The sequence below is a fragment of the Chiloscyllium plagiosum genome, chromosome 20 (assembly GCF_004010195.1).
Source record: "Chiloscyllium plagiosum isolate BGI_BamShark_2017 chromosome 20, ASM401019v2, whole genome shotgun sequence".
NCBI lineage: Eukaryota > Metazoa > Chordata > Chondrichthyes > Orectolobiformes > Hemiscylliidae > Chiloscyllium > Chiloscyllium plagiosum.
Window position 1 is genome coordinate 45,430,498 of NC_057729.1, and position 26,887 is coordinate 45,457,384.

General features: G+C 38.4%; 1 protein-coding gene across 4 annotated transcripts in view; it reads left to right on the top strand.

The window, feature by feature from the left end:
- Positions 1-22,460, top strand: part of LOC122560232 (translocating chain-associated membrane protein 1-like 1) — a 103,340-nt gene extending 80,880 nt beyond the window's left edge. Inside the window, exons 7-11 of one of the 4 annotated variants that reach the window (XR_006314705.1) lie at positions 474-544; positions 2,328-2,432; positions 11,509-11,652; positions 12,023-14,716; positions 15,393-15,480. Coding sequence is in view for 2 of the 4 variants with exons in the window: in XM_043710705.1 (XP_043566640.1) it covers positions 474-544; positions 2,328-2,432; positions 11,509-11,652; positions 15,393-15,553; positions 18,945-19,018 (555 nt within the window). In the remaining 2 variants the exon portion in view is untranslated. Of the gene's footprint in view, positions 1-473; positions 545-2,327; positions 2,433-11,508; positions 11,653-12,022; positions 14,717-15,392; positions 15,554-18,944 lie in introns of those variants that run through there. The other 3 variants (XR_006314706.1, XM_043710705.1, XM_043710706.1) reach the window with 3 other exon arrangements.
- Positions 22,461-26,887: the final 4,427 nt, after the last annotated feature.

A 26,887-nucleotide genomic window follows, 5' to 3' on the forward strand; every position in this document is an offset into this window, starting at 1 on the left:
GCATCATTTAAGTCATTAATTATCTCCAGTAAGGAATATGATTTAGAATGATTTTGAATGCAAGGAAATAATGTGTGGGCTCCTCCTTTTGTTGTAGCTGTAAGGTATCATTTATTTTGCTGCGAAGTTATGTTTGATTTTGTTTTCCTTTCTTGAAGTCCTCCACACCAGTCCTCAGTCGGAAAATAGGCAGGCAGTTGAGCCAATCAGTTCCAAAGCATATACTAATCCAGTTCTTCTTCATTAGCTAAATGTTATGCAAGAATGACTTCAAGCAATACATCTGACTTCTCCCTGCCTGTGAGAGAGAACCTGGTTTCCTCTCTGTTTCATCTTCTGATGACATACCTGGCATTGGGAACAAATCCTCTGAGGAACGGAGGCAAATGTACACCTGTTTTAAGGCACACATGATGTCATTTAGACAACTTAGTTTTTGTTCCTCATGTGTTTCAAATTATTGAATCTTACAGGAGGATATCGCTCGACAGCTGTACTACATTTGCCTTTACATATTCCATATTACTGGTGCCTATGTATTAAAGTAAGTTTTTAAAATGTGCCTGATGCAATTATTTTCTTAAAAATTGGGTCCGATTATCATGATTTGAATTTGTTTTTGTATAGTGGAGTTCCTAACTGTTTTTTAAAAAAAAACTCTCCGTTTTCCCTCTACCTTTATTATTATGGAAAATGATGGGTAATTGGGTTTCCCTTGAACAAGGAGAACTCTGATCTTCTGTTCATGAGTGCAAGAAGCCCATTTTTTATGACATTCTCTATATTTTGTTTCATTTTGGATCTTTATGGTGTTATTCTTGTCCTCACAAAAGTTGTCTTATTTTGAAAAGAAGCAGCGTGTAAGGAGAGCTACCTGTTGAACAGTACACTCCTCTTGCATCCCTTCTTGGGCTGTCACCTCTCTGCTACCTTTTACACATTGTTCTCCTTGCATTCTATTTCTTTTCAAATCTTCTGATGCTAGACAATATAACAAACTTCAGCGGATTTTAAAAGAAATGTCACACTGGTACACAGTGAAGAGTTATTAATTGTAATCCTCTTGTTCCCTACAACTTGAACTGTTAATATTTGCTTCTGAAAACTCATGTAGATGATGGAGGCAAGAATAATGGAAATTTATTTGTAATATATTGGTGTATATATCAAATAGATTATACTGCAGCCAAAGGCTGGACCTTTAATATTTCAGCTTGTCATCTAATCATATTGATTAGAAAACTTATTCCGACAAGTTGGCTCACTGACCACTTTTCTTACTCTAACCATCAGTATGAAGCCGAAGTTTTGGAATAAAATGATTTCTCTTTCTGTTAACTTATTAAAACATATTGCTTGCTTATTTGGATATAGTATAATGTATTTGTATATTCTGCTTCATATATGTTGAACCAAATGCCAACCAGTCAGCAAATTATCTTCAGTTTCTAAGATAATGTGACCAATGTTTGACATTTTTGTTCTCAGATACAGTGAATTTATTCAGAAGGTCACATGGTTAGTTCTACGTTTGACATTCAGTTATAGATCAACTCAGGTGTTAGCAATCTGCTCACAAGGTGTGCTTGCTTCCAGATAAATGAGCTTTTAAATTTTTATTGTAATGTTATTGAAGAAGTGCACAGTGAGGTTTTTGAAATAATTGTTTTTTTTTGCAATTTTGATCAATTTACTATCTTCATCCCTTTTTGCTATATTTTTCAGTGCAGTAATGATAAACTTCATGTCCAATCTGACGACAGTGTTAAGTTGATACCAGTTGTAATTAATCAATTATGTGAATTCACTTGGGTGTTTTACAACACAGTGATAGTGTCCCTACCCCTGGACTAAGAGAACCTGGGTTGAAATTCCACCTGCTCCAGAGATCTGTAATAACATCTCGAAATAGGCTGATTTAGAAAAATTAAAAATTTATGAAGCAGATTCATACTGGGGCTCTTGTGGCACAGTGAGTGTCCCTACCTCTGAACGAAGATGACTGTTTCAAGCTTTAGAAGTGTGCAGCAATATCTCTGAATAGATTGATTGGAAAAATAGGTATAATCCACAAATGGGACCTCTTGTGGCACAGTGGTAGCCTCCCTCACCTTGGACTGGGAGGCCCAAGTTCAAGTGCCACCTGCTCTAGAGAGGTGCAGTAATGTCTCCAAATGGGTTGATTAGAAAAATAGGTTAAATAATTTTTTAAAAATTGTGGTTGATTTACAGAGGGTGTTCTGTTTAGAATAAAATTGATAGTTTGACTTATGTTCAGAAGTACCCTGCATTCTTGTATTTTAAGATTTTTTTGTTTATCTTCACAGTCTTCACAGACTGGGCTTGATTCTCTTAGTGCCGCATTACCTGGTAGAGCTCTTGTTTCATGCATCACGATTGTTCTACTTCAGTGATGAGAACAAACAAAAGGGGTAAGTACATTTGTGGACTTACTTGAGTATGAACAGTTTGCTCTTTTTTTGTCCTTTAACCATGCACAGAACCATAGAAATGATGTAGTATAAAAGGGGACTCCATGTTAGAGATTTCTGCCTCCTGTCACAGAGCTGGTCCTTTTTTTTCTAAATGCTGTTGCTTTTTCTCAAGCATAGTCATAGAGATGTACAGCACAGAAACAGACCCTTCAGTCCAACCCGTCCATGCTGACCAGATACCCCAGCACAATCTAGTCCCATTTGCCAGCATTTGGCCCATATCCCCCTCAACTCTTTCTGTTTGTATATCCATCCAGATGCCTTTTAAATGTTGCAATTGTACCAGCCTCCACCACTTCCTCTGGCAGCTCATTCCATACACACCACCCTCTGCGTGAAAATGTTTCCCTTCTGGTCTCTTTTCTATCTTTCCCCTCTCAGTCTAACCTATGCCCTCTAGTTCTGGACTCCCCCACCCCAGGGAAAAAGACTTTGTCTATTTATCCTATCCGTGCCCTTTATGATTTTATAAACCTATGTGATGTCACCCCTCAGCCTTCAACGCTCCAGGGAAATCAGTCCTAGCCAATTCAGCCTCTCCCTATAGCTCAAATTCTCCAACCCTGGCAACATCCTTGGAAATATTTTCTGTACCCTTTCAAGTTTCACAACATCTTTCCGATAGGAAGGAGACCAGAATTACATTCAATATTCCGAAAGTGGCCTAATCAATGTCCTGTACAGCAGCAACATGACCTCCCAACTTCTTTACTCAATGCTCTGACCAATGAAGGAAAGCTACCAAATGCCACTTTCACTAGACTGTCTACCTCAACTCTACCTTCAAGTAACTATGAACCTGCACTCCAAGGTCTCTTTGTTAATCAGCACTCCCCAGGACCTTAGCATGAAGTATATAAGTCCTGTTCTGATGCGCTTTCCCAAAATGCAGCACCCCGCATTTATCTAAATTAAACTCCATCTGCCGCTCCTCAGCCCATTGGCCCATCTGGTCCAGATCCCATTGTAATCTGAGGTAATCTCCTTCGCCGTCCATACACCTCTAATTTTGGTGTCACCTGCAAACCTACTAAGTATACCTCCTATATTCATATCCAAATCATTTATATAAATGACAAAAAGTAGTGGATCCAGCACTGATCCTTGTGGCACTCCAGTTGGTCACAGGCCTCCACAGGATACTGTGTCCGTGATTTGTTTTTTCAGAGGGGTCATAAAACAGTTCAGGCTCCGAAATGACTGGTTTGGTACAGAGATGGAAAGAGTTTTGGGAGGTCTTTGTGTTTATCCATAAACAGATGAGACTTTCGGCCACAGCTTTCACGTTTTCGAAATAACCTGTATAATAAAAGTGGAGTGCTCAGTCCTAAAATCAGAAGTTTGAGTCAGTTCAGTAGGAGTTGTGTGGAAACAGGCTGCGAGACTCTCTTTCCTTCTGCCCTTCTAATTTAGACCTGTAAGCCTCTGTTTCAGTTTTACTCTGTTTAAGGTGTTTGTTTATTGGGACTGTTGTGTATATTTGGAACAGCATAATTAAGTCAAGTTTGGATAGTCTGAGTTCTGTGGATATTCCTGCTTCATTCCATACTTCTGTGAATAAATCTTTGGTTGTTTTAAAACCTGGTAGTCAACCTAGCTAACTTACTCTCGGTAATTTTCACTGTACACTTAGCGAAATACATAGCAAAGTTATAGTCTGGGCTGCCTGCTTTAGAATGTTTTGAGTGATATGGCCTAGTCCATAACACTCCACTAACTCGGGTAGCAAATTCCAGTTACCTACCACTCTTGTGTTTTTTTTCTTAAAAAAATGCTCGCGTCCCCTTCTAATCCTTCTGCCACTTAACCTGAATCTATGTCCCTCGTGTTTTGAACTCTCTGCCAAGGGAAACAGGTTCCTCCTGTCTACTCTATTTCTGTCTCTCACAATCTTGCATATTTCAATCACGTCACCCCTTAGCCTTTCCCTGTTCCAGCCTCAGCCTCTCCAATCCCTTTGTAGCTACAATTCTCCAGGCTTGGCAATGTTCTAATAAATCGTCTCTATACACTCTGTGGAACGATTACGTCTTTCCTGTAATGTGGTGACCAGGACTGCATACAATACTCCAGTTTTGGCTTCACCAGTGTTTTTGTACAGCTTCATTATATCCCTACTTTTGTAATCTACATGTAGATGTCGCTCCATAACACTTCAAATTTATCCAGTACATAAATTATTAGGCTCTTCCTTTAACCCAAGTTGGGTTTGTAAGAGCAGAAGTAATGACAAGTTAAAAAAGGAGAGTTGTTGGAAAGAAAGACGAGCAAATAATAAACCTAACAATGACATCTGAAGAATACTAAATTTCAAAAAATAATTAGAGTTGGTGGAAATGTACAAAGGTGAATGAGAAGATCTAATGAAGAGGAAGAATGTATGAGTGAGATATTATCTGTTTTTGAACTTGAGTGGGAATGCAGGTGTGTTAGAGGCGAATGTGGAACAATTGTTCAAAGTAACTAAATAAAGGAATTAGTCCTGGATTAGGCAGCAGAAAACTAATGGATCCTGATAGTAAGCATCATCTGCTGCTGAAGGAAGTTAAAAGATTGAAAATGCTCTCGCGTCCCTTTTCAGGTCTCACATGTAAATTGAGAGATGGTTAAGTTCATAAAATATAGGAGCAGAATTAGACCATTCAGCCCATCAAATCTGCTCCACCATGTGATCATGGTTGATATGCTCCTCACCCCCATTTTTCTGCTTTTTCCCCATAGCCCTTCAACGCATTACCAATTAAAAATCTGCCTAACTTGTCTTCAAATTTACTCACTATCCCAGCATTGGGTAGTGAATTTCACAGATTCACAATCCTTTGGGAGAAATAGTTTCTCCTCAACTCCGTTTTAAATTTGCTACCCCTTATCCTAAGACTATAACCTCTTGTCCTAGAATGTCCCATGAGAGGAAGCATCTGCTCCATGTCTATTTACCCTTAACTTTTATCATTTTGAATTTGATCTCCCCTCATTCTTCTAAATTCTAGAGAGTATAGGCCTAAAGTGTTCAATTTCTATTCATATGACAAATCCCTCATCTCTGGGCTCAATCTAGTGAGCCTCCAATGCTACTGTGCAGTTCCTCAACTAGGGGACCAAAACTGTGCACAGTACCCCAGGTGTGGTCTTACTAATGCCTGTATCGTTGCAATGATACTTCCTTACCTTTTATATTCTATTCCTTTAGTTATAAAACCAACATTCCATTCACTTTTTATCTGCTGCACAGGTAGTTTTTCTATAATGTCATAGTTACATTCCAGTGAAACCTCACTTAATAGAAAAATCATTTAATAGAAATATTGGAGCCTATGGGAAAAGTGGGGTTAGGGGCAAACCAGCAAAAAAAACACTCACGGTTACTCAAAAATCACCAAGTGTAATGCAAAGTAGAGCACAAACTGAATGAAGGTTGAAATCATATTTATTAATGAAACAAAAGTAAATTGAACATAGTACATTTCAGAAATGTGAGAAAGCTGCTCTCTGTACAGTACCCCTCTCAGCTGCTCTGTTGGCAGCTCTCACCGGCACGTGTAGAAAGGCATGAAGAACGGAGCTCACATTCTGCATATGCAGAAAGATTGGTACCGACATTATGCATGTGAGGGCACTGGCACGTGCGTAGAATGAAGCGTGCAAACGATCCCTGCTGGAATCGCGCAATTGCCAACGGAAGTAAGCATTCTCCAAAATACCATTCTCTAATTCTTCAGTGACGTTATACCCAAATCGCACTGCTAAAACATGAATTATTTTTCCTGAAGCTACTTATGCCTGCATGCTAGTTTTCTGTGACTTGTGAACGAGGACACCCAGATCCCTCTGTACTGTAGCACCCTGAAGTCTCTCCATTTAGATAATAAGTCACCTTCCCATTTTCCTGACCAAAATGCTGACCTCACACTTATCCATGTTAAACTCCATCTGCCACATTTTAGCCCACTTTCCTAACCTATCTATATCCATATGTAAGGTTCTTTATTTCCTCATTGCAATTTACAATCCTGCCTATTTTTGTGTCACTCACAAATTTGGCTATTGGGCCTTCTATCTCTGTATTCAAGTCATTAATGTAGGTTGTCCAAGGACTGAACCCTGTGCCATCCAGGAAAAAAGCCATTTAGATTAGATTAGATTCCCTACAGTGTGGAAACAGGCCCTTCGGCCCAACAAGACCACACTGACCGTCTGAAGAGTAACCCACCCAGACTCATTTCCCTCCGACTAACACATCTAATCTATGGACAATTTTAGCATGGCCAATTCACCTGACCTGCACATCTTTGGACTGTGGAAGGAAACTGGAGCACCCGGAGGAAACCCACGCAGACACAGGGAGAATGTGCAAACTCCACACAGACAATTGCCCGAGGCTGGAATCAAATCTGGGACCCTCAGTGCTAACAACTGAGCCACCCCACTGTTTATCCCGACTGTTTTCTGTCCATCGACCGGTCACCTATCCAAGCTAATAAATTATCCTGGATCCTATCTGATTCAACCTTGTGAATTAATCTTTTGTGCAGTATGTTATCAACACCCCCTGGAAGTCTAGATTTATTACATCTGCAGGACCTCCATTATCCATCTTGCTTGTTACATCTTTGAAGAACTCAAGCAAATTAGTCAAAACATGATTTGCCCTTCCTAAAACCATGCTGACTCTGATGGATAGTGTTTTGACTTTCCAAATATCCTGATATTGCTTTGATTGATTCTAACACTTGCTCAACAACAGATGTTAAACTAACTGGTTTGCAATTTCCCATTTATTGCCCCTCTCCCTTTTTGACTAAGGGCACTGCATTGAAACTTCTCCCATGTCCAGGGAAGTTGGAATATTACAACAATTGATCCACTATCTCTGCTGGCAATTCCTTTACCCTAGGATGTAGACCATGATGCCTGGGCGACTTATCTGCCCTCAGTCCCAATAGTTTGCTGAGTACCTTATCCCTATCAATGTTGTTTGTTCTAAGTTCTACCCTTTCTATTGCCTCTGACTTGCCCATTCCAATGGGAATGGTACTGTTGTCCTCCACCATGAAAACTGAGGCAAAGTACTGATTTAACATCTCAGCCATTTCAGTGCTCCCTGCTATTAACTCTCTGGTTTTATCATCCAAGGGGTCAACATTCACCTTTGCAACTCTGTTCCTTTTTATATACCTATACTTCTGCTATACTTCTTGACATTTTGAGCTAGTTTTCTTTCATAATTTACCTTTGTCCTCCTTATTAATTTTGACTATTCCTTTGCTCATGTTTGAAAGTTTTCCAATTTTCCAGCCTGTCACTGACCTTTGCAATGTGATATACCTTCGTTTTTGAATTTATATTGTCCTTGACCTTCATGTGTCACCATGGATACTTTTTACCCATTTTCCTCAGTGGGATATATTTTAGTTGTGAGGAATTGAGTAGTGTTTGAACAGCTGCCACTGCTCATCCACTGTCTTACTTTTTAGCTTTCCTGCCCAATCTACTCAGGCCAAAGCTGTCCTCATGCCTATGTAATTTCCTTTGTTTAATTCTAGAACACTAGTGTGCAACTCCACTTTCTTACCTCCAAACTGAATTTTGAATTCTGTCTGACTACAGTCACTACTCCCCAGAGGATCCTTAACTGTGGTGTCATCAATTAATCTCTTCTCTTCTTATTGCACAATTCCAAATCCAGAGTAGCATGGTCCCTGGTTGGTTCCTTAACATACTACTCCAAGAAAAAAATCTTTAATACATTCAATAAACTGTCTGCAGGCTACCCTTGCCAATTTGATTAATTTGATTCTTCTGATCTATGTGCATGTTAAAATCACCCATGATTAATGCTGTAAATTTCTTGCAAGCCTCTAATATTTCTTGGTTTATACTGTGTCCCCCTGCAGAAGTACTATATAGATTACTCCTGCCGAGTACTTTCTTCCCTTTGCCATTTCTTATTTCCACCCAGACCTCTTGATCTCCCGTGCTCATGTAATTTCTCATTATAACGTTGATTCCTACCTTTACCAGGAAAGCTACATCACCTCCCTTACCATTCCTTTCCAAAATGCTGAGCACCCTTGGATTTTCAATTTCCAGATGTGGCCTCCTTGTAATCATGTCTCAGTAATCACTACCATACCGTACCTTTTTATTTCTATTTGTGCCGTTAACTTATTAATTTTGTTTCAAATGCTTTATTCATTCAGAGACAAAGTTTTTGAATTTGTTTTCCTGGTAAATTTCCCTAGTTATTTGATAATTCCTTGGTGCATAAAGACATTCACCTGCTCTGTCCCTCACCTCTTGTCTGGTCACCATCTGCCACATCACTGACTTGTATTCTTACCTGTGATGATGCCGCTCATTTAGCAACACTATGTTGTCCTTGGTTTTTTTTTCAGGATGTCATAAAAGCACAGATTCTGAAAAGTTTGGAGTTGAAGGGTTTTAGGGCCAATTTGATTGTAGCTAACAGATACGGCTTCAGGCAAAAGGCTTTCATGATTAAAACAAACACTTATACAATGAAAAGGGAGTGGCCAGTTCTCCCAGCTTAGCTTTTCTCTGGTTTGGTTGGTTTGGCTATTCATTGAAAGCAGTCAGGCAATTTAAAAAGCTGCTGGAAACAAAGAAGCAGGTCCATGGTGACCCTCCTCTCTCTCTGAGACTTCTCTTGTCAGACTTTACCTTTTGTGCCAAGGGGTGTTTATGGAGCATAATTAGTTGTGATAATCTGTTGGGTTTTATGTTAAGTTCCTTGGTATTCTGTTCTCTTTTGTTTGTTTCATTCTGTCATCTTCTAAATAAATTTTTGTTTTGTTTAAAACTAACTGGTTTGACCAGCTGCATCTCGACATCTGCTTAAAACAACTAGCAAAGTTAGGCTCAGGGCAACTTTCTTGAAATGATTTGAGAGGGTCTGGCCTGGTCTGTAACAACTTACCTCTTCCTTTAATTTGGGTTTTCTCATTTCCCCAACTGAACCCGCCCCTCCCCCCCCCAAATTATTGATCTAAAGGCTGACTATTGGCAGTCCTACTCATGCAATTCGCACAGGTTTAGATGAACACCTCCCATCAGAACAGGTACCGTATTCCCAGTACTGTTGTCAATGTCCCATGAATTCAAACCCATTTCTCCCACACCAATCTATAAGCCCTCTTTTACCTACTTAATCTTATTGACCCTGTGCCAATTAGCTTGTGGCTCAGGTAGTAATCCAGTGATTATTACCTTTTTTAGTTCTGCTTTTTAACTTTGCTTCCAGCTGTTCATAATCCCTTTGTAGAACCTCTGACCTAGTTTTACTTACTTGGACCACGACCACTGGAACTTTACCCTCCCACTCCAAGTTCCTCTGCAGCCCAGGTGAGATATCCTGAACGCAAGTACCAGGTAGGCAACGCGACCTTCGGGACTCTCGATCTGACCACAGAGAACAGTGTCTATGCCCCTAACTGTGTTATCCCCAATTACAACTCTGTTTCTCTCCCCCTACATGGATGGCTCCCTGCACCATGGTGCTGCGGTTAGATGGCTCATCCTCCCTGCCGCCCCCATTGCCATCCATGCAGAGCAAGACTCTCAAACTTGTTGGTCAAGGACAAAGGCTGAGGCTCCTGTAACTCTACCTCCTGGATCCCTCTACTTATCTCACCCACAACCTGTCCCTGAGCCCTGAATTGGACACAGCAGGACAGTCAGTATACCATTTCTATTTGAAAAGGACAGATAATGAACAGGACCGGTTAATGTAACATTGCAGTATTGTTATAACCTGCCCTTCGTGTCTAAGTGTTGACTGAACTGGATATTTCCAGTTTAAAATTAGTTATGAACTAGTTGACAGAAACCAATGGGTGTTTAGTTTAGAGAATTATTGACATATTGGGCAGTACTTGTTTACTTTGTTATTGCTTTGGATGAGACCTTGGGGGATACTCAGTTTGTAGATATCACAAAAATAAGTCTCAAAATTTGGTAAAATTGTAATTTGAGCTGGAAAGGCTGGTATATTAAAAAAAAGCCTTAGAGGATAAAATGGAGTGTGGACCGATGCATATACCCAATCAGCCCATGGATGATCAAAGAGTTGGAAGGATCTGAGTGATGCATTTCTTGTCCATCCATAATATCTTAAACTAAATTACTTGTTAGACTATTTGAGGACAGCTAAGAGTCAACTGCATTGATGTGTGTCTGTAGTCATATGTAAGCCAGACCAGATAAGCATGGCAGATTTGCTTTCCTAAAGGGTATAAGTGAACCAGATGGATTTTTACATGAATTGATTAATGGTCACCATTACCAGAACTAGCTTTGTAAATATTTTCTAATCAACCTGTTCATTGATGTTATTAAAAATCTCTGGAGCAAGTGACATGGTCTAGAGGTAGGAATACTACCACTACACCACCCCTTTGGACTAGCTTCATATTTCAGATTTATTAATTGAATTCCTATTCTGCCAGCTGCCATTGTGGAATTTAAATTAGTGTCTCTGGGACAATAGCTTGGGTCTCTGAATTTCTAATTTAATGGCATTACCACTGCACTGTTTCCTCTTGAATATAAATTCCTTACAAGGTGCAAATGCAATTTAATTCAGACATGACATTTGTAAGTTTGACAATTAGAAACATAAAGTAGAAGAATAAAACAATAATGATTAATTTGTTCAATATATTGAAAACTAGACATTAATACTCTGAAAAATATGTTAATACAATTTCCACTGATTGGAGAGTTGGTGAATAGCTCTGATCAGTTTAAACTTGGCATGCGGAGTGTAATCAGGAAAACGAGCTTCAGTTTTTAGAGCCTGAGTTGCTTTGTGACACAGCTGTTGAAATTGACAAATACAGTATGCTAATATTTTGCTTTTTGTTCCAAATAACTGGTTGTAATCTTCAATATATTTTAACGTTCCAGTAATAATGTGCTCAATATGTACTGGAAAAAATATAGTAGAAGGATCTTCACTTTGTTCTTTTAATAAGTTTTGTTTTATTCTCTTTAGCTTCACACTCTGGGCTTTACTTTTCGTAATGGCTCGCCTCCTCACTTTGACTTTCTCTGTCCTCACATTTGGCTTTGGCCTTGCAAGAGCAGGGACTGAAGACTTCTCAGTTGCAAATGGAAATTTCAATACGTTGACTGTCAGGTAGGCAACTAGTGATTTTGAGAGTTTGGTGTTTGAACAAGAATTGTACCTATTTGTCTGCATGAGGTTCTAAGTTTCATATTTTAACATAAAGGCATGGGCTACTGTTAGGTAATGTTTGATTATGATTTAACTTGTGTTTAGTGTATAGCTTAGTTTTTAAAAATCCTTTAGAGCCAAATTTTGTTTAAAAACAGTTTGCACCTCTTTCACTTTTGTTTGCATCATTCTTGACCATGATGGTGACTGGACTTTCCCACCAGTACTGCTAATTATCTAGTTGGTAATTTTTGTGAAATTGCAAACCATGCAACATTTCATGTGAATTTTTCTTCTCTTTCTGCATGGATATACTTTGGTTTGCGCTCAGGAGCGTTTCAAAATAACATGCTGATATTGGTAACGTGAGCTACTGGCAGTTGTGTTCGAAGAGCCAGGGTATGTTTATTATCTTAAAAGTGCAAATTCAGCTTGAAATATGGTTACTTTGTACACAGGAAATCAACTTGACCAACTCCTGACATGGGGCATTGCATCCCTTGAAATCCTTTCTCTATTACGACACTGCGTTATTTCTGACTACACTTTTGTATAATTGGTTTTCCTTTAGCTTGATTAAAGCCTGTCTAATTAGTGCCATCTATTGTGCACATTATACTTTGGAGTGAAAATAAAAGTTAATTTTAAATAAGTTTGTCACTGCTGCAGGTTTGGTATCATTAGCAACCCTTCACTGACCATGAAATCTTTTTTGTTTGAATCCTTCCTATTATCTGATGATCTTATTGCAAGTATAACAGTGAGCACTTTGAACTGTCACTGAATTTAACAGTATAAATATCAATTCCTTCAGTTTCTAGCAAACAGATCTAACTTTAAGCTACAAAACACTTGTATTTACAATTGTTATCATGTGCTGTTAATACTTTTGGATCTTAGAAAGCTTAGTTTCTAACTTCAGAATCCTGTTTTCCAACACATTGGTATAAGATAAACTACATAATATCTAACGCATTTGTCCAGATTGTACATAAAAAAAAAAGAAACCTATTCCCAGGTGTGCTATGTACAGGTCCTATCCTTTTAGAATTTCTATTATTGCACTTTGTTCCCACTATTCTAACCATTTTTTCCATTTTTAATTGATTACCCAAATTTATTAATAGAAAAATAACATTTTCCATTAAGATAAAACCATCTATCTTTATTGCATCACAAGGTTTTTGAAAATATGAAGACATCTTAAGCAGCCTCAGTATTTCAGTGTAAACTTTATGTAGCTATGTGTCCTTGGAGTTTTAAAACAAATATTTTGGTAGCAGACCTATCAAATTGGTAGAGGTTTGAGTGAAGTGTTTGAAACTTAATTTGTAACATTTTGCCTAGGATATCTTGATTTCAAAGAAAGGTCTGGTGAAAATTATGCTGTTACCCTTTTTGTAGCTGCTATGATCGAATAGAAGATCACTATGTTTATTTTATGTGCTGGAAAGACAGCCTAGAGAATAGCTGAGTTGGAACAAAGTCATTGAAATGAATGAGATGTTTTTAAGTGAAGGTAGACAAGTATATAAGCAAAAGAGAATAGGATATGTTGCTGTGTTTCGATGAGGTAATAAGTATAGCACAAGTACCAACATTGAGCAGTTGGGCTAAATGGCTATTTTATGTTTTAAGTGCTGTATCATTCAATGATGCATCAGATCACTCCAATCTGAGATGAATTCTTTAATTTAATTATACGTGGAAATATGCAAATATCTTTAAACTAGGTCATAGTTTATTGCTTTTGAAATAAAGCATTAGATAATCTCATCTTTAAGAACAAAAGATAACAATGGAGTTTATTTCTTTATTAAAACACAAGTCAGGATTTACCAAGCTAATAAAAAGTTATTTTATTCGTGTAAGACTTGCTTATGGGTAAACGTTGTTTTGGAATGGTTAATGGAAAAAATGTCTTTATATGTCAGACTAATTGGTCATAAATTGAGGCAGTAAAATAGCTCATTCTATTCATGCACCTTACACCTATCTTGGACCAAAATTAAATCTCTTTTAGAAATTCATCAAGAAGAAAGTAGCCCTGATGGGTTTTTTTAGGAACTTTTATTTGAATTCATCTCTAAAATACTAGTCCAATATGCTACTAGATTTCATAGCATTTTAATTTAGCTGACCCAATACTCATAGTATGAGTGTACTCCATATAAAGAATGGTTTAATATTTTTAATAAAACAGTTATTTAATGACAGACTACGTAGCAAGATAAAAGACTGTCATTCTTGAAGTTCTGTCATTTATGCATCCTTCCTGGATGAGACAGCCAACCTATTCTGCTGCCACTCTACCCCTCCAAGTTCTAACCCTGTGTCTGTCTAGCCCCTGTAGGTACCTTTTTATGTTACTTTACAGACTTTTATGGCTTTTACAACTGCATCATAGAAAACATTCTATCTGGATGGATAACAGCCTGGTAATGTAACTGCTCTGCTTCGGACTATAAGAAACTACAGAGTTTTGTGCACAGCCCATACCATCACGGAAGCCAGCCTCCTGTCCATTGACTTCATTTACACTTCTCGCCACCACAGAAAAGCTGCCAACGTCATCAAAGACCCCTCTCATCCCAGTGATGTTGTCTTCCAACTTCTTTTGTCAGGGAGAAGGTACAAAAGCTTGAACGTGTACCAACAGGTTCAAGAACAGCTTCTTCCCTACCGTAATTATTCTATCGGACAGACATCTCCAACTTCAAATAATGTTGATCTTGCTTTGTGCACCTCCTATGAAGCTGTGACCTTGTATGCCTCACTCTGTCTAAGCACCCTATGATCTCTAATATATTCTTGATTGCTATGATCTGCCTGTACAGCTCGCAAAACAAAGCTTTTCACTGTACTTGGATACGCGTGACTACAATAAATCAAATCAAGTCAAAATCAAATACCTTGATGGACCACTTGGTCTGAGACTCCAGTGGATGAATTGGCCACATCATGGACGTAATTACTTTTCAGAATAATAGAGTGCTCTAGGCAAGAAGTCTTGGAACAGATTCTGGTAATGTGTTAAGATATTTTAAAAAATGCAAGTAATTTTTCATTGAAAAAAATCATACAAACGTCAGCAGTAATTTTCTCTTTTTTTTAAAGGTTCAGTGTCTTCACTTTGATTTTTAATAAGGCTTGCACTTTCTGCAATAAATAATGAAATGAATGCGAATACATCTAAGCTTTATTTACAATATGAAAAATGTTCTAAATTCTAAATGGGGAATAAATATGCCATCTCCCAGCAACCAGCAGTCAAGACTGCAGGCAGGTGGCTGATTGCATAGCTTCAGAAAATCCTTGCCTGTTACTGGCCACGAAATTCATGATGACTGATGACTATTATTCTCCCTCTAAATTATACTCCTTTCCTGCAGAGAAATATTATAATGCTGTTTTCTATTGCCCTAATTTGGAGAGTCGCTGTGGAGAATTGTGACTAGCCTCCACTCCAATGCATTACACAGCCAAAACAACCCAAAGAGATTGGTTTAAATTAAAAGATGCTTTGCTGAAATTACATTTCCAGATGACTGTGTGCTGAAATAGTATATAGGTATTTATCATTTGTGATATTATAACAAGCTTATAGTGCTATGTTATAGGTTGAATTTGTTTTTGTGCATGTTTTCAGAACAAATAGCTATACCGTTCATTGACCTGAATTTCCTTTTATGTTTGAACAGGATTAGTTGCTTAGGTGCTATTTGCCTAACACAAGCATGGATGATGTGGAAGTTTATCAACTTCCAGCTGAAGAAGTGGAGAGAACACACTCAGAATCAGATCCCCAGAAAAAAAGTTGCTAATACCAAGAGCAAACCTTCAAAAAAAGAGTATAACAAGGGTCAGTATTAAAATTTAAACAATCATGTTGCTTTTGTCATCTTTTTGGAGCCTTCATTCCATGATTTAGTCTCATAAACTAAAAATACTGAGCATTCTGTTCAAGTTACATACCTGATTCATAAGAATGGTAACTTTTTAAAAAACGTTTAAGCTAATTGAGCTTCTGTCTAGATTCTCAGTCTCATACGACAACTCCACTGAGAGACTGTCACAGCCCAATAAAACAGCGTCCTTTGCTGTTTCTGTGGGGATACTGTCAGAATTCAAGGCCCAGATACAGAATGTTTTATGTGCCATGTGTTGCTATTAGATGTCACAGTAGACAGGCAGAAGGTTGGAAGAACACAGCAAGCCAGGTAGCATTAGATGTCACAGACAAGATTTCATTATATCCGTCTTAATATTTGCAGAATGTTTGAGGTTGGTAAAGATCTGAAGAATAGCAACTTCGAAAGGTAGCCTTTTGAGACCAAGGAAAGATAATTTGAATATTGAAAAGTGGACATTGGATAAAAATAAAATAAGAGCAAGAAGGCTTTACTTGCAAATACCATATTTGTCTGTAATGATGCTCAAAACGCATTATGAGTAGCCCTCTTATTTAAACCGAACCACAAACTTTAATAAGTTTTATGTACTGTGAAAAAGCCTCTTGCATTTTAGAAGTTGCCTCATCTTTTAAACAGACCCAAAATGAATCTAGAATGGAGTCACTATCAGACCTTTGTCTTTGACATACTCCAGCATTTGGGATTACATTGCATGAATTTGAGTAGACAAACTGTGTTCAGTTTCCACCTGAACTGGTAACTTAAAACAATAAATTAGCACCTTAGCTAGAATAATTTGTGTGAAATTTGTTGTTCATTATTACAGAAAAAAGTCTTTTGCCATAAAAGTATCATAGAGGATCCAGGAGTTGAAAATTACTCTCGCATGCAGACTTATGTTAACTGTCTTGAGACAAGCAGTCGTAGTTTGGTACCTGTATAGCTCATGTATAGTTCCTCATTTCATTGAAGAATGTTGCCTGGATCATGGGAATTTGTCTGCGTGCAGTAGTACAAAGTGAAGAAAATTTCTGTTCTCAATTTGAATTAAAATTGACAAACTAAGGTGATTTTTTTTTTTCATGCTCAACTATTCTCCAACATCATTTTGGTTTCTCCATCTTTTGTGGTCAGACATCTTTCAGTGATGCTTATTCTCTTCATTTCACCTGCTTACCTTCTGTCAACTGTTCAGTGGAATTATATTTTATGTTTACCAATGCTCCAGGATAGGAAGCTGCATATGTTCCTCAGGCTTGACCATCTTTAGCTGCTTCGCCGATTACCTTTTCGTCCATCATAGGGTCAGGAGTGAGGATGTTCTCTGATAATTGCTCAATATTCACTATTTATGACTTCTCAAACATTGAAGCATTCATGCCGAAATGCAGCAACACGTGGACAATATCCAGGTTCAGGTTGATAAGTGGCATAAGTAACCTTCATGATACGATTCTAGGCAACGACTCTCTCCAAGAGAAAATATAACTGTCACCCCTTAAATTTAGTGGCATTACCATCACTGAATCCCTTACTATGAATATCTTTGGGGTTACTATTAACCAGGTGATAACCTGGATTAGTTGTATAGATATTGTGGCTATGGGTACAGGTCAGAGGCTAAAAATCTTGTGAATGAATGCATGTTCTGATTTCCTGAAGCCTGCCTACTTTCTGCAAGGTACAAGTAAGGAGTATAATTAAATATTCTTCATTTGACTGATTGATTGAGTGCAACTCCAAAAAATAATCCAAGACAAAGCAATCCACTTGATTGACAGAATATCTTCTAACATTTACACCCTCTGCCATCGCTGAATAATAGCTGTAGTGTATATTATCTACGAGATGGACTGCAGAAATTTCCCACAGCTCCTTCGTCAACCTATGCCAAACTTTCACTTTTCAAATCATACAATCATACAGCCTGGAAACAAACCTTTTGGTCCATCTCCTCCATGCTAATCAGATTTCCTAAACTGATCTAATCCCATTTGCATGTGTTTGGTCTGTATCACTCTAAACCTTTCCTATTCAGGAATGCAATGCAAGGTGGCAGCACAGGCATGGTAAGTAGTGTTCAGACTCTTGAACCCATATCCTTTAGGTTGGCCACGTGCCCCCTCTCGCTATCGCTCTCTGTCTCCTTTCTACCTTTTTCTTTCTCTGTTCTTTCATCTTCTGACATCATGGGGAAGCCAGAGTGATGATGGTGCCTGGAGTGAGGACTCCTGGTTTTGGTAGACCTGGAGCCTAGACTTGGGAATTCAGGCCATTGGCTGTAGCGGAGAGGGGCTGCAATAGGCCCACAGTGGAAAGTTGGCACATGCTTGGTGCCATGGCAAGGACTCAGTGGGCCATCTGTTGCAGCAGTCGTGACTGATTATCTGTGGTGGCAGTGCCAGAAGAGGTCTCCTGGGTGTGGTAGGCCCGCAGCATAGACTCAGTGGGTCGTCGGCTGCGACAGTGGTGGCACTGGCTGTGGGATTTGCAGAGACCTTTCAAAAGACATGCAACCAGTTTGTTGACTCCTTGTGTAGAAGATGAACTTCCTATTTAATGTTATTTCTTTTTACTCAAATGGCACTGTATTGTTGCAACGCTTGTCACTACATTCTTGATATTGACAATAAATATTCATGCACTTGTCCAAATGTCTTTTAAATGTTGTAATTGTACCTGCACCTACCAGTTCTTCTAGCAGTTCATTTCAGATATGCACCATCCTCTGTGTGAACAAGTTGCCCCTTAGATCCCTTTAAAATATTGCCCTTCTAACTTGAAACTTATGCCCTCTACCCTGGGCAAAGGACTTTGACTATTCTATAACTCTTATTTATACCTCTCATTATTTTATAAATCTCTATCAAGTCACCCCTTAGCCTTCTAATTTCCAGAAAAACTCCTAGCCTATCCAGCCTCCCATCAGTACCATCTGGACAGAAAAGCAGGAGACATTGAAATGCACCACCTGCAATTTCTTGTCCAAGAAACTCAACATCCTGACTTGGAAATATATTGCTTTTCCTTCACTGTTGTTGGCTCAAAATCCTCTAACTCCCTTCCCAATAGCAATCTGGGTGTACCTACAACAGTTCAATAATAAGGCAGCTCACCACCATCTTCTCAAGGATAATAAGAGATGGACAATAAATGCCAGGCCATTAAATGATGCCCAATCCCAAGAATGAATAAAGTAATGTCATGGTCTGACACCAGTCCAACAATTGACCTTGATTCTTATAAGTAGTTGGCTCTTGGTTCATGTTAGTTGGGGGGAAAAAACTGCATTAGTTGTCTTGAACTAATTTTGTTCCCTTCATGTTTTGTTTTCTGCAGCTAATGCATCAAATGGAACAGTGAAAACAGAAAGTGGAACCTCGCCACGTGCAAGGAAAGCAAAAACTTCATGAAGCTGGATTTTAAAAATTGGCAAATTTGAGGGGAAAAGAACTGTGATGATCACATATCTCTTCTATCTTGTCACACCCCCAAACCACTCTACTTTCATTTCTATATGCTAATCAGAGTTGAGCAAACAAAGCGATGGCTGACCCTGTGAGAGAGACTCTCTCTGCTATTATAAACAAAAGAGATGTGAAACTCTTGCTGCTGCAAACAGGTCAGCTGTTGGATTAGGTCTTGAATGGTAAATACTCAGCTTTGGGGTGCATGTCTGTAGATTCTTTTGTTCTTATCAGTTTTAAATGGCAGCTGGAGGACACCTAAATGATGAACAAGTGGTTATGCTAATTCCAGTGAGGTAGAAATCAGCCAATTGGATGTCTTTACCAAAGGCTGTTGTAGGCCCAGTTACCAGGGCAAATGGGCATGAATATTGGAGTTGCTAACCATGTGTTGTGAGTTATATATGAAAATTGTCTTAATAGCTGGAGACTGGGCCAATTACAGCTACACTAATTTATTCTTGCATTTTCTGTTTCCTGCCCCTTTCTGATGCTTTGTGGTGATGTGATGCTTAGATTTCAAGAAGTACACAAGCACACCAAATCCTAACAAACTGTGAATACAAGTTCAAATGGAAACTGTAATTTTGCTCCCCACACTGTTTTTCCTAACACTCTTGAAAAATGACTGTCATCCTGGCTGGTTATTATGTAAGGTCTCCATTGTTGCACAAAAGACATATTGATCAGAAGTAATCATGATGTCCCTGAAGATAATAAGGGCACATCATTGGAGAATTGTCCTCATGACAAAAAGAGGCTTTAGCCCCAATGTTTTTTGGTAGGTTGTTCAAACGCCCAATTAGTCTCTTGCTGTAGGTTTTCTACAGCTTGTTCAGTCCATTATGTGAGGACTTTTTTTTTGTCTCAAGTTTGACAAATGCTGCCATGAATATCCAAACTTTGTGGGGTTGTTTTACTTTTGTGGCTTTAGAAGATAATGTATGTGTTTGACTACAGTCTTTAACCCCCCTTTCCCCCCCCTCCAAGTTTTATTTAAGTGTCCTTGATGAGAAATGTAAAAATGATCAGCCAAAAAACAAGCATCTTGCAATTATACAGTAACTGAGCAACATATTGTTTTTCAATGGGGAGTCTTTTTAATTTTTTAAGTAAACAAACAATTCTTTCCTGTTTTGTGTTTTGCTGTTTTTGTTGCTTCAAGCCTCTGTCAGTATAGCGCTTTGCCTGTAGATCTGTGATGGGAACTGTGCCTTAACCTTGACCAGTTTGTCTACTTCTGTAGTTATGACATGAAAAGGCATCAGAATTTTTAAACCATCATGACCCTAGTCCATTTCACTGTTAATTATTTGCATTCAAGCAAAATGACTTAAGCATTTTTAACTAACGTTTATTTTGATCAAAGAAGAAATTGTTTTGCTCTTTTAAATGGCTCTGGAACATACTTTGTCTTAAATGGCTTTTATCACCAATAGTAATTTACATAACAAGTAAATATTTTAAAACATATCTTCAAAACCTATGTTGTGGGGTCTGCTTTGCCCCAAAATACTTCCTACTGAAAGACAATTAAATGGTTTTACAGATTAATTCTCTCTTGGCATTCTCCCAAGTTACTTTCCTTGTTTGGGATCCCCTGTTTAGGAAAATGTGGCACATTTTTACTTTGGGATATGTTGATGGTATTTATAAGAGGGAAAATGTAAGGGACTATTTTTACACGTTTTTGGTTAACAGCTCCTGTTTAACAAATGTACATCTTTAAAAGTTACTTTATACCAATTTTCCACTCTTTCACAAACTTTCAAACAGTTTGTTCCTTTTTCTACCAAATGCTCCAATTAATTTCTTCAAACCAACCTAATTTGGAAATTTTCAGTACCTAAATAGAGCCTTGTTTGCAAGCCATTTGTCTTTCTCAGAATCACTAGTATACACACATACCGAAGTTATAGTGCATTCATGTATATAAAACTTACCAAATGAGTATCTTTACACAGGCTTACTTTCCTAACTGTCTGTACCAAATCACCACATGTACACATCCTTGAGTACAGAATTGCCTTATATACAAGCGTACACTGATTCTTTTGTTCTGAATCAGTGTATGTACACTTCATATTCTATCAAAACACTTGGTGTGTACAGATGACCATGTGCCATATTATTGGGAATGTATGCAAAGACATGCATGTGCCCAGTAAACTAATACTTTAATCTGTCTGTATTCAATCACCATTTATTTATATAAAATCAACTATGTACACCCTTGTAGTACGAACCGCTAAGTAGAATAAACTTGCCTGTTTGTCTTTCTATGCAAATAGAAAGTTTTAAGGTTCTTTTAAATCTCTATAAACAATTCCATGAATTGTTTCCTAAAACAATGTTTGAGGTGAATCCCACAATTACATACTGATTAACACAATGTGTTGATGCCTAAATTGGAGCACAGTCCAAGCTTCTCATCCCTGCCTGCTACTGTGAATGTTGCATGTAGAATCAACATAGAGGAATGTCAAATACTTGATAAAACGCTGTTCAACCATCTCGTTCTTGTGTTTGGAGTGGAGGATAAAATCTCACATGACAGTGGTATCACTATTTTCAGCCGAATTGTAGTATCCCAGATCTGCAACAGTGGGGAGTTTCCTCTTGTCTATGTTGGAACATTTGTATACAGACATTAAATATGTATTTTCTGTAGATGGAAAAAAGATGACTGCTGCTGTGCTTAATCGGTACTTGAGGGAGACAGGACATTGTGTGACCGACAGGATGGGCAGCGTTGACAAGAATATTGATCCTTATCCATAAGGAAATACTGAAACTACAATGAGATATTAAAAAGCAGACATTTTCCAGTTTATATTCTTACATGTCTTATAAATAAAATTGATTGTGCTTTTTCTGTTTTTTTTAAAGAAAGGAGACATTATTGGTGAACAGCTTTATTATGTTGACATGAGACAAAACCATTTAGCTGGTTACAGAAAAAATGACAATGGTCTTGAATGTCAGAAGCCTTTCCAAACTCAGTCATGTAAATGTAGTTCATTTTGTATTTCTGATACATTTTGTGAATCAATGTAACTAATAGCTTCTTGTTCCCAGACCATTTACCTTTGCCTTCTGATAAATTTGTGGCTAGGGCAGTGGGAGATTTTTTTCCTCTGCTGGTACAACAAGATTGTTCAAGGTGACTTTTATTTAATTTCACATTGTTTGTTATTTTTGTTATATTTTGAGTTAGAGCAGTGTCATGTTTTTGATTGCTACTCTAAACATATGTTCAAATACCAAGCTCTTCTGTACATTTGACGGCAGGGTCTTGTAAGTTTAACATAGATTTTGAATCTGTTATAAAACCACTATTTCTGTAATCTGGAAAATAAACTTGTTGCTTCATCTGTGACATTTTAAATTGCTGGTGATAATTGCTATTTTGACATTTGGTTATTTTAAAGGTGTGTGTACTTGCAAAATGGGACTATTCAGTAAAGGATTTGATTCCGAAGAAAACAAGTTTTCCATGAACAGATTTTGTAGATTGCACATAACTGGTATTTGTCCATGTAAGTCAATATATGTAGTACCCATGATTTGCAGTTAGAATTAGATGCAGCAATCTAACCTACAGAGATGCTTAACCACTAGAAATACAGTAATGTCAAAGTGCATGTTATCAGCTCTGAAATATAGTTGTCCTGACCTGTCCTGTACAAAGAAATTGAAGCCAGACACAACTGAAAGTTTCTTAGTTCTGCAACTCAGAGTCATAGAGATGTACAGCACAGAACCAGACCCTTTGGTCCAACTTGTCCATGCCAACCAGATATCCCAACCTAATCTAGTCCCATTTTCCAGCACTTAGCACATATCCCTCTAAACCCTTCATATTCATATACCCATCCGGATGCCTTTTAAATGCTGTAATTGAACCAGCCTCCACCACTTCCTGTGGCACCACCCTTTGCATGAAATAGTTGTCCCTTTGGCCCCTTTTTAAACCTTTGCCCTTTAGTTCTGGACTCTCCCACCCCAGGGAAAAGACGTTGTCTATTTATCCTATCCACGCCCCTCATGATTTTATAGACATCTATAAGGTCGCCCTTCTACTTTCGACGCTCCAGGGAAAACAGCCCCAGCCTATTCAGTCTCTTCCTGTAGCTCAAATCCTCTAGCCCTGGCAACATTCTTGTGAGATTTTCTCAATCCTTTCAAGTTTCACAACATCCTTTTGATATGAAAGAGACTAGAATTGCACGCAATATTCCAAAAGTGGCCTAACCAATGTCCTGTGCAGCCGCAACATGACCTCCCAACTCCTGTACTCAATACTCTGACCAATAAAGGAAAGCTTACCAAACACCTGCCTCACTATCCTCTCTACCTGTGACTCCACTTTCAAGGAGTTATGAACCTGCACTCCAAGGTCTTTGTTCAGCAACACTCCCTTGGACCTTACCATTAAGTGTATAAGTTCTGCTAAGATTTGCTTTTCCAAAATGCAGTACCTTGCATTTATATAAATTAAATTCCATCTGCCACTCCTCAGCCCCATCTGATCAAGATTCTGAGGTAACCTTCGCTGTCCAATCCACCTCCAATTTTGGTGTAATCTGCAAGCTTAAACTAATGATACCTCATGTACATATCTCAAATAATTTCTGTAAATGATGAAAAGTAGTGGATCCAGCACTGATCCTTGTGGCACACCACTGGTCACAAACCTCCAGTCTGAGAAACAACCCTCCACCACCACCCTCTGTCTTCTACCTTTGAGCCAGTTCTGTATCCAAATGGCTAGTTCTCCCTGTATTCCATCAGATCTAACTTTGCTAATCAGTCTCTCATGGGGAACCTTGTCGAACGCCTTACTGAAGTCCATATAGATCACATCTACTGCTCTGCCCTCATCAATCTTCTTTGTTACTTCTTCAAAAAATTCAATCAAGTTTGTGAGACATGATTTCCCACGCACAAAGCCATGTTGACTATCCCGAATCAGTCCTTGCCTTTCCAAATACATGTACACCCTGTCCCTCCGGATTCCCTCCGACAACCTTGGCTTGTCTTTACCACCCTTCTTAAACAGTGGCACCACAATTGCCAACATCCAGTCTTCTGGCACCTCACCTGTGACTATCGATGATACAAATATCTCAGCAAGAGGCCCAGCAATCACTTCTCTAGCTTCCCATAGAGTTCTCGGGTACACCTGATCAGATCCTGGGGATTTATCCACTTTTAACCGTTTCAAGACATCCAGCACTTCCTCCTCTGTAATATGGACATTTTGCAAGATGTCACCATCCATTTCCCTACAGTCTATATCTTCCATATCCTTTTCCACAGTAAATACTGATGCAAAATATTCATTTAATATCTCCCCCATTTTCTGTGGCTCCACACAAAGGCTGCCTTGCCAATCTTTGAGGGGCCCTATTCTCTCCCTAGTTACCCTTTTGTCCTTAATATATTTGTAAAACCCCTTTGGATTCTCCTTAATTCTATTTGCCAAAGCTATCTCATGGCCCCGTTTTGCCCTCCTGATTTCCCTCTTAAGTATACTCCTACTTTCTTTATACTCGTCTAAGGATTCACTCAATCTATCCTGTCTATACCTGACATATGCTTCCTTCTTTTACTTAACCAAACCCTCCATTTCTTTAGTCATCCAGCCTTCCCTTTCACCCTGACAGGAATATACTTTCTCTGGATTCTTGTTATCTCATTTCTGAAGGCATCCCATTTTCCAGCCGACCCTTTACCTGTGAACATCTGCCTCAAAGCAGCTTTCGAAAGTGGCTCTGACTTCCCAGCATCTGCAGTCCTGGCTGTCTCCCATATTGTCATTAGGTGACATTTGAGAATTTGTGCATTGACCTCCATGCTTTCTAAATTACCATAGTGACAGCATGGGTTGTTCTGGTATAACGCACGTTTCAATACGAATTGTCAAAACACGATTTTCGAATTGTGGGTGTTGTTCGGATAACACGAACTTCCTATTGAACGATTTTTTTTACAGCGATTTTCTACAACGTGATTTCTATAGCGAGTTTCATAGCGCAATTTTCCGGAGGGACCCAACTGTCGCGTTATACCAGAACGCTCTGCATTTTTAAAAATCAATTGTTTAAGGCATTTGATGCCACACTGGTTGCGAGGTCGTTCTTTTTCAGGTCAGGGACATACTCGTTAGTACACAACTGACATTTACAGAAACAATTAGGTAAGTTATGGCAGTTCTCGCTGCACCATGCAACATTATGACTATTCTCGCAAAGCTACAATGAGCGGATCTGGTTGCTTTGAAATGGGAAGAGACTCCACACAACAGACATTCTTCCTACGTCGGACACGACGGTGTGTGTGTGTGGGAATTGCAGTCATAGATTGCACAGGCGAATAAGATTAACACGTACGAACTTCCCCAAATACGGAAAGACGGCACTTTTCTCTCGGCGGCCGCTTTGCGTTGTTAAAATTGGCCCTCTCAGCTTTATCCTGTTGAAGGGAATTGTCAAGACCTTTAACCGGCCATTCAGTTTACAGATACTTGGAACACCATCCAGTGGTCAATATTAAATATTACACAAAGTTGCAGTAAAATATCTGCAACATTATTCACACTGCTGGTTAGATACGAACGTGAACAGTTTGACATATCTCCACAGAAATTGAATTTAATAAAAGAAAATATAAAGTGAAATATACCTAGAATCAAAGTGAATGGGGGCACTGACGTTAAAAAGTCCAAAACTCTGAATATTGAGCCAAATTAAAATTAAAATTCCTCGAGAATGTTACCATGGAAATTGGGAGGAACATGTACTAGTCTAGTGTTCCTGAATTTCAGCAAGAGTTTTCTTCAGGTTCGTGATTGGGAGATTGGTAGAAAATGTAAAAAGCAAATTCTCGGCAGAAATCTACAATAATCCTCTTGGATCTCCACTGTGCTGGATCGTCTCATTATGTTTCAAACTTTCATAAAGTTAACTCTAGTAACAAAAAAGAGTTGGATGAAAAGCTCCCTCAGCCTAGGTTCATTGAGGCAATTTGCAGAGTATTTCACTGTTTTGGTTAACCATGAAAATTAGTGTGGATTATTTCTTATGCTATTTAGACAAAGTGCATTTTAACTCTCATACAATGTCACAAACTTGGAATTACATATAAACATTTAAACGGGATGGGTGTGATAATATTGCTAACATTCATAGCCTTGAGGAGAGCCTCATGCAGCATGCGCATCGAGACTTTCTTCTCCACCCTTCAATCCCAAAATTTGCTGTGACGTGCAGGAAGTGAAAACTGACTGTAGCATGGTGACAGCAACGCAGTGACACCAACAATTAACCATCTTCACCATTTATACTTAATTAAGAAATTATAGAATGATTTAGTCTAGATGAGCAATAAAAAGGAAAATAATTATAGACAAAACCAAGGAAGATTTAAATTTGCCTTTATTTAATGAATGTGTAATAAGTTGTCTCGTTTGCAGCTAAGAGATTGGAATACAGCAACAGGTCATGGAATTTCTCGAGCCTATTCTGCTTTTCAATGAAGTTATGGCTGATCCACGACTTATTGCCTTCTCCTCAAACCCTTATTTCTTTAGCATAAATATATCAATGTAAGAATGCTCTGCTGTTGAGTCCTGAGTTCCAAACATTTAACACATTTTAACTGGAAAAATTTCTGAACTTCACACTTAAAGCTTGGATCTAATTTTAGGAGACAGGATGTCACACATTGCCCAGCTAGTATAAACAGTTTTTACCAGAGCTTTTCCCATTCAGATCTCCAAAACTTTGATAAATTATGTTAATCTTGTCAATC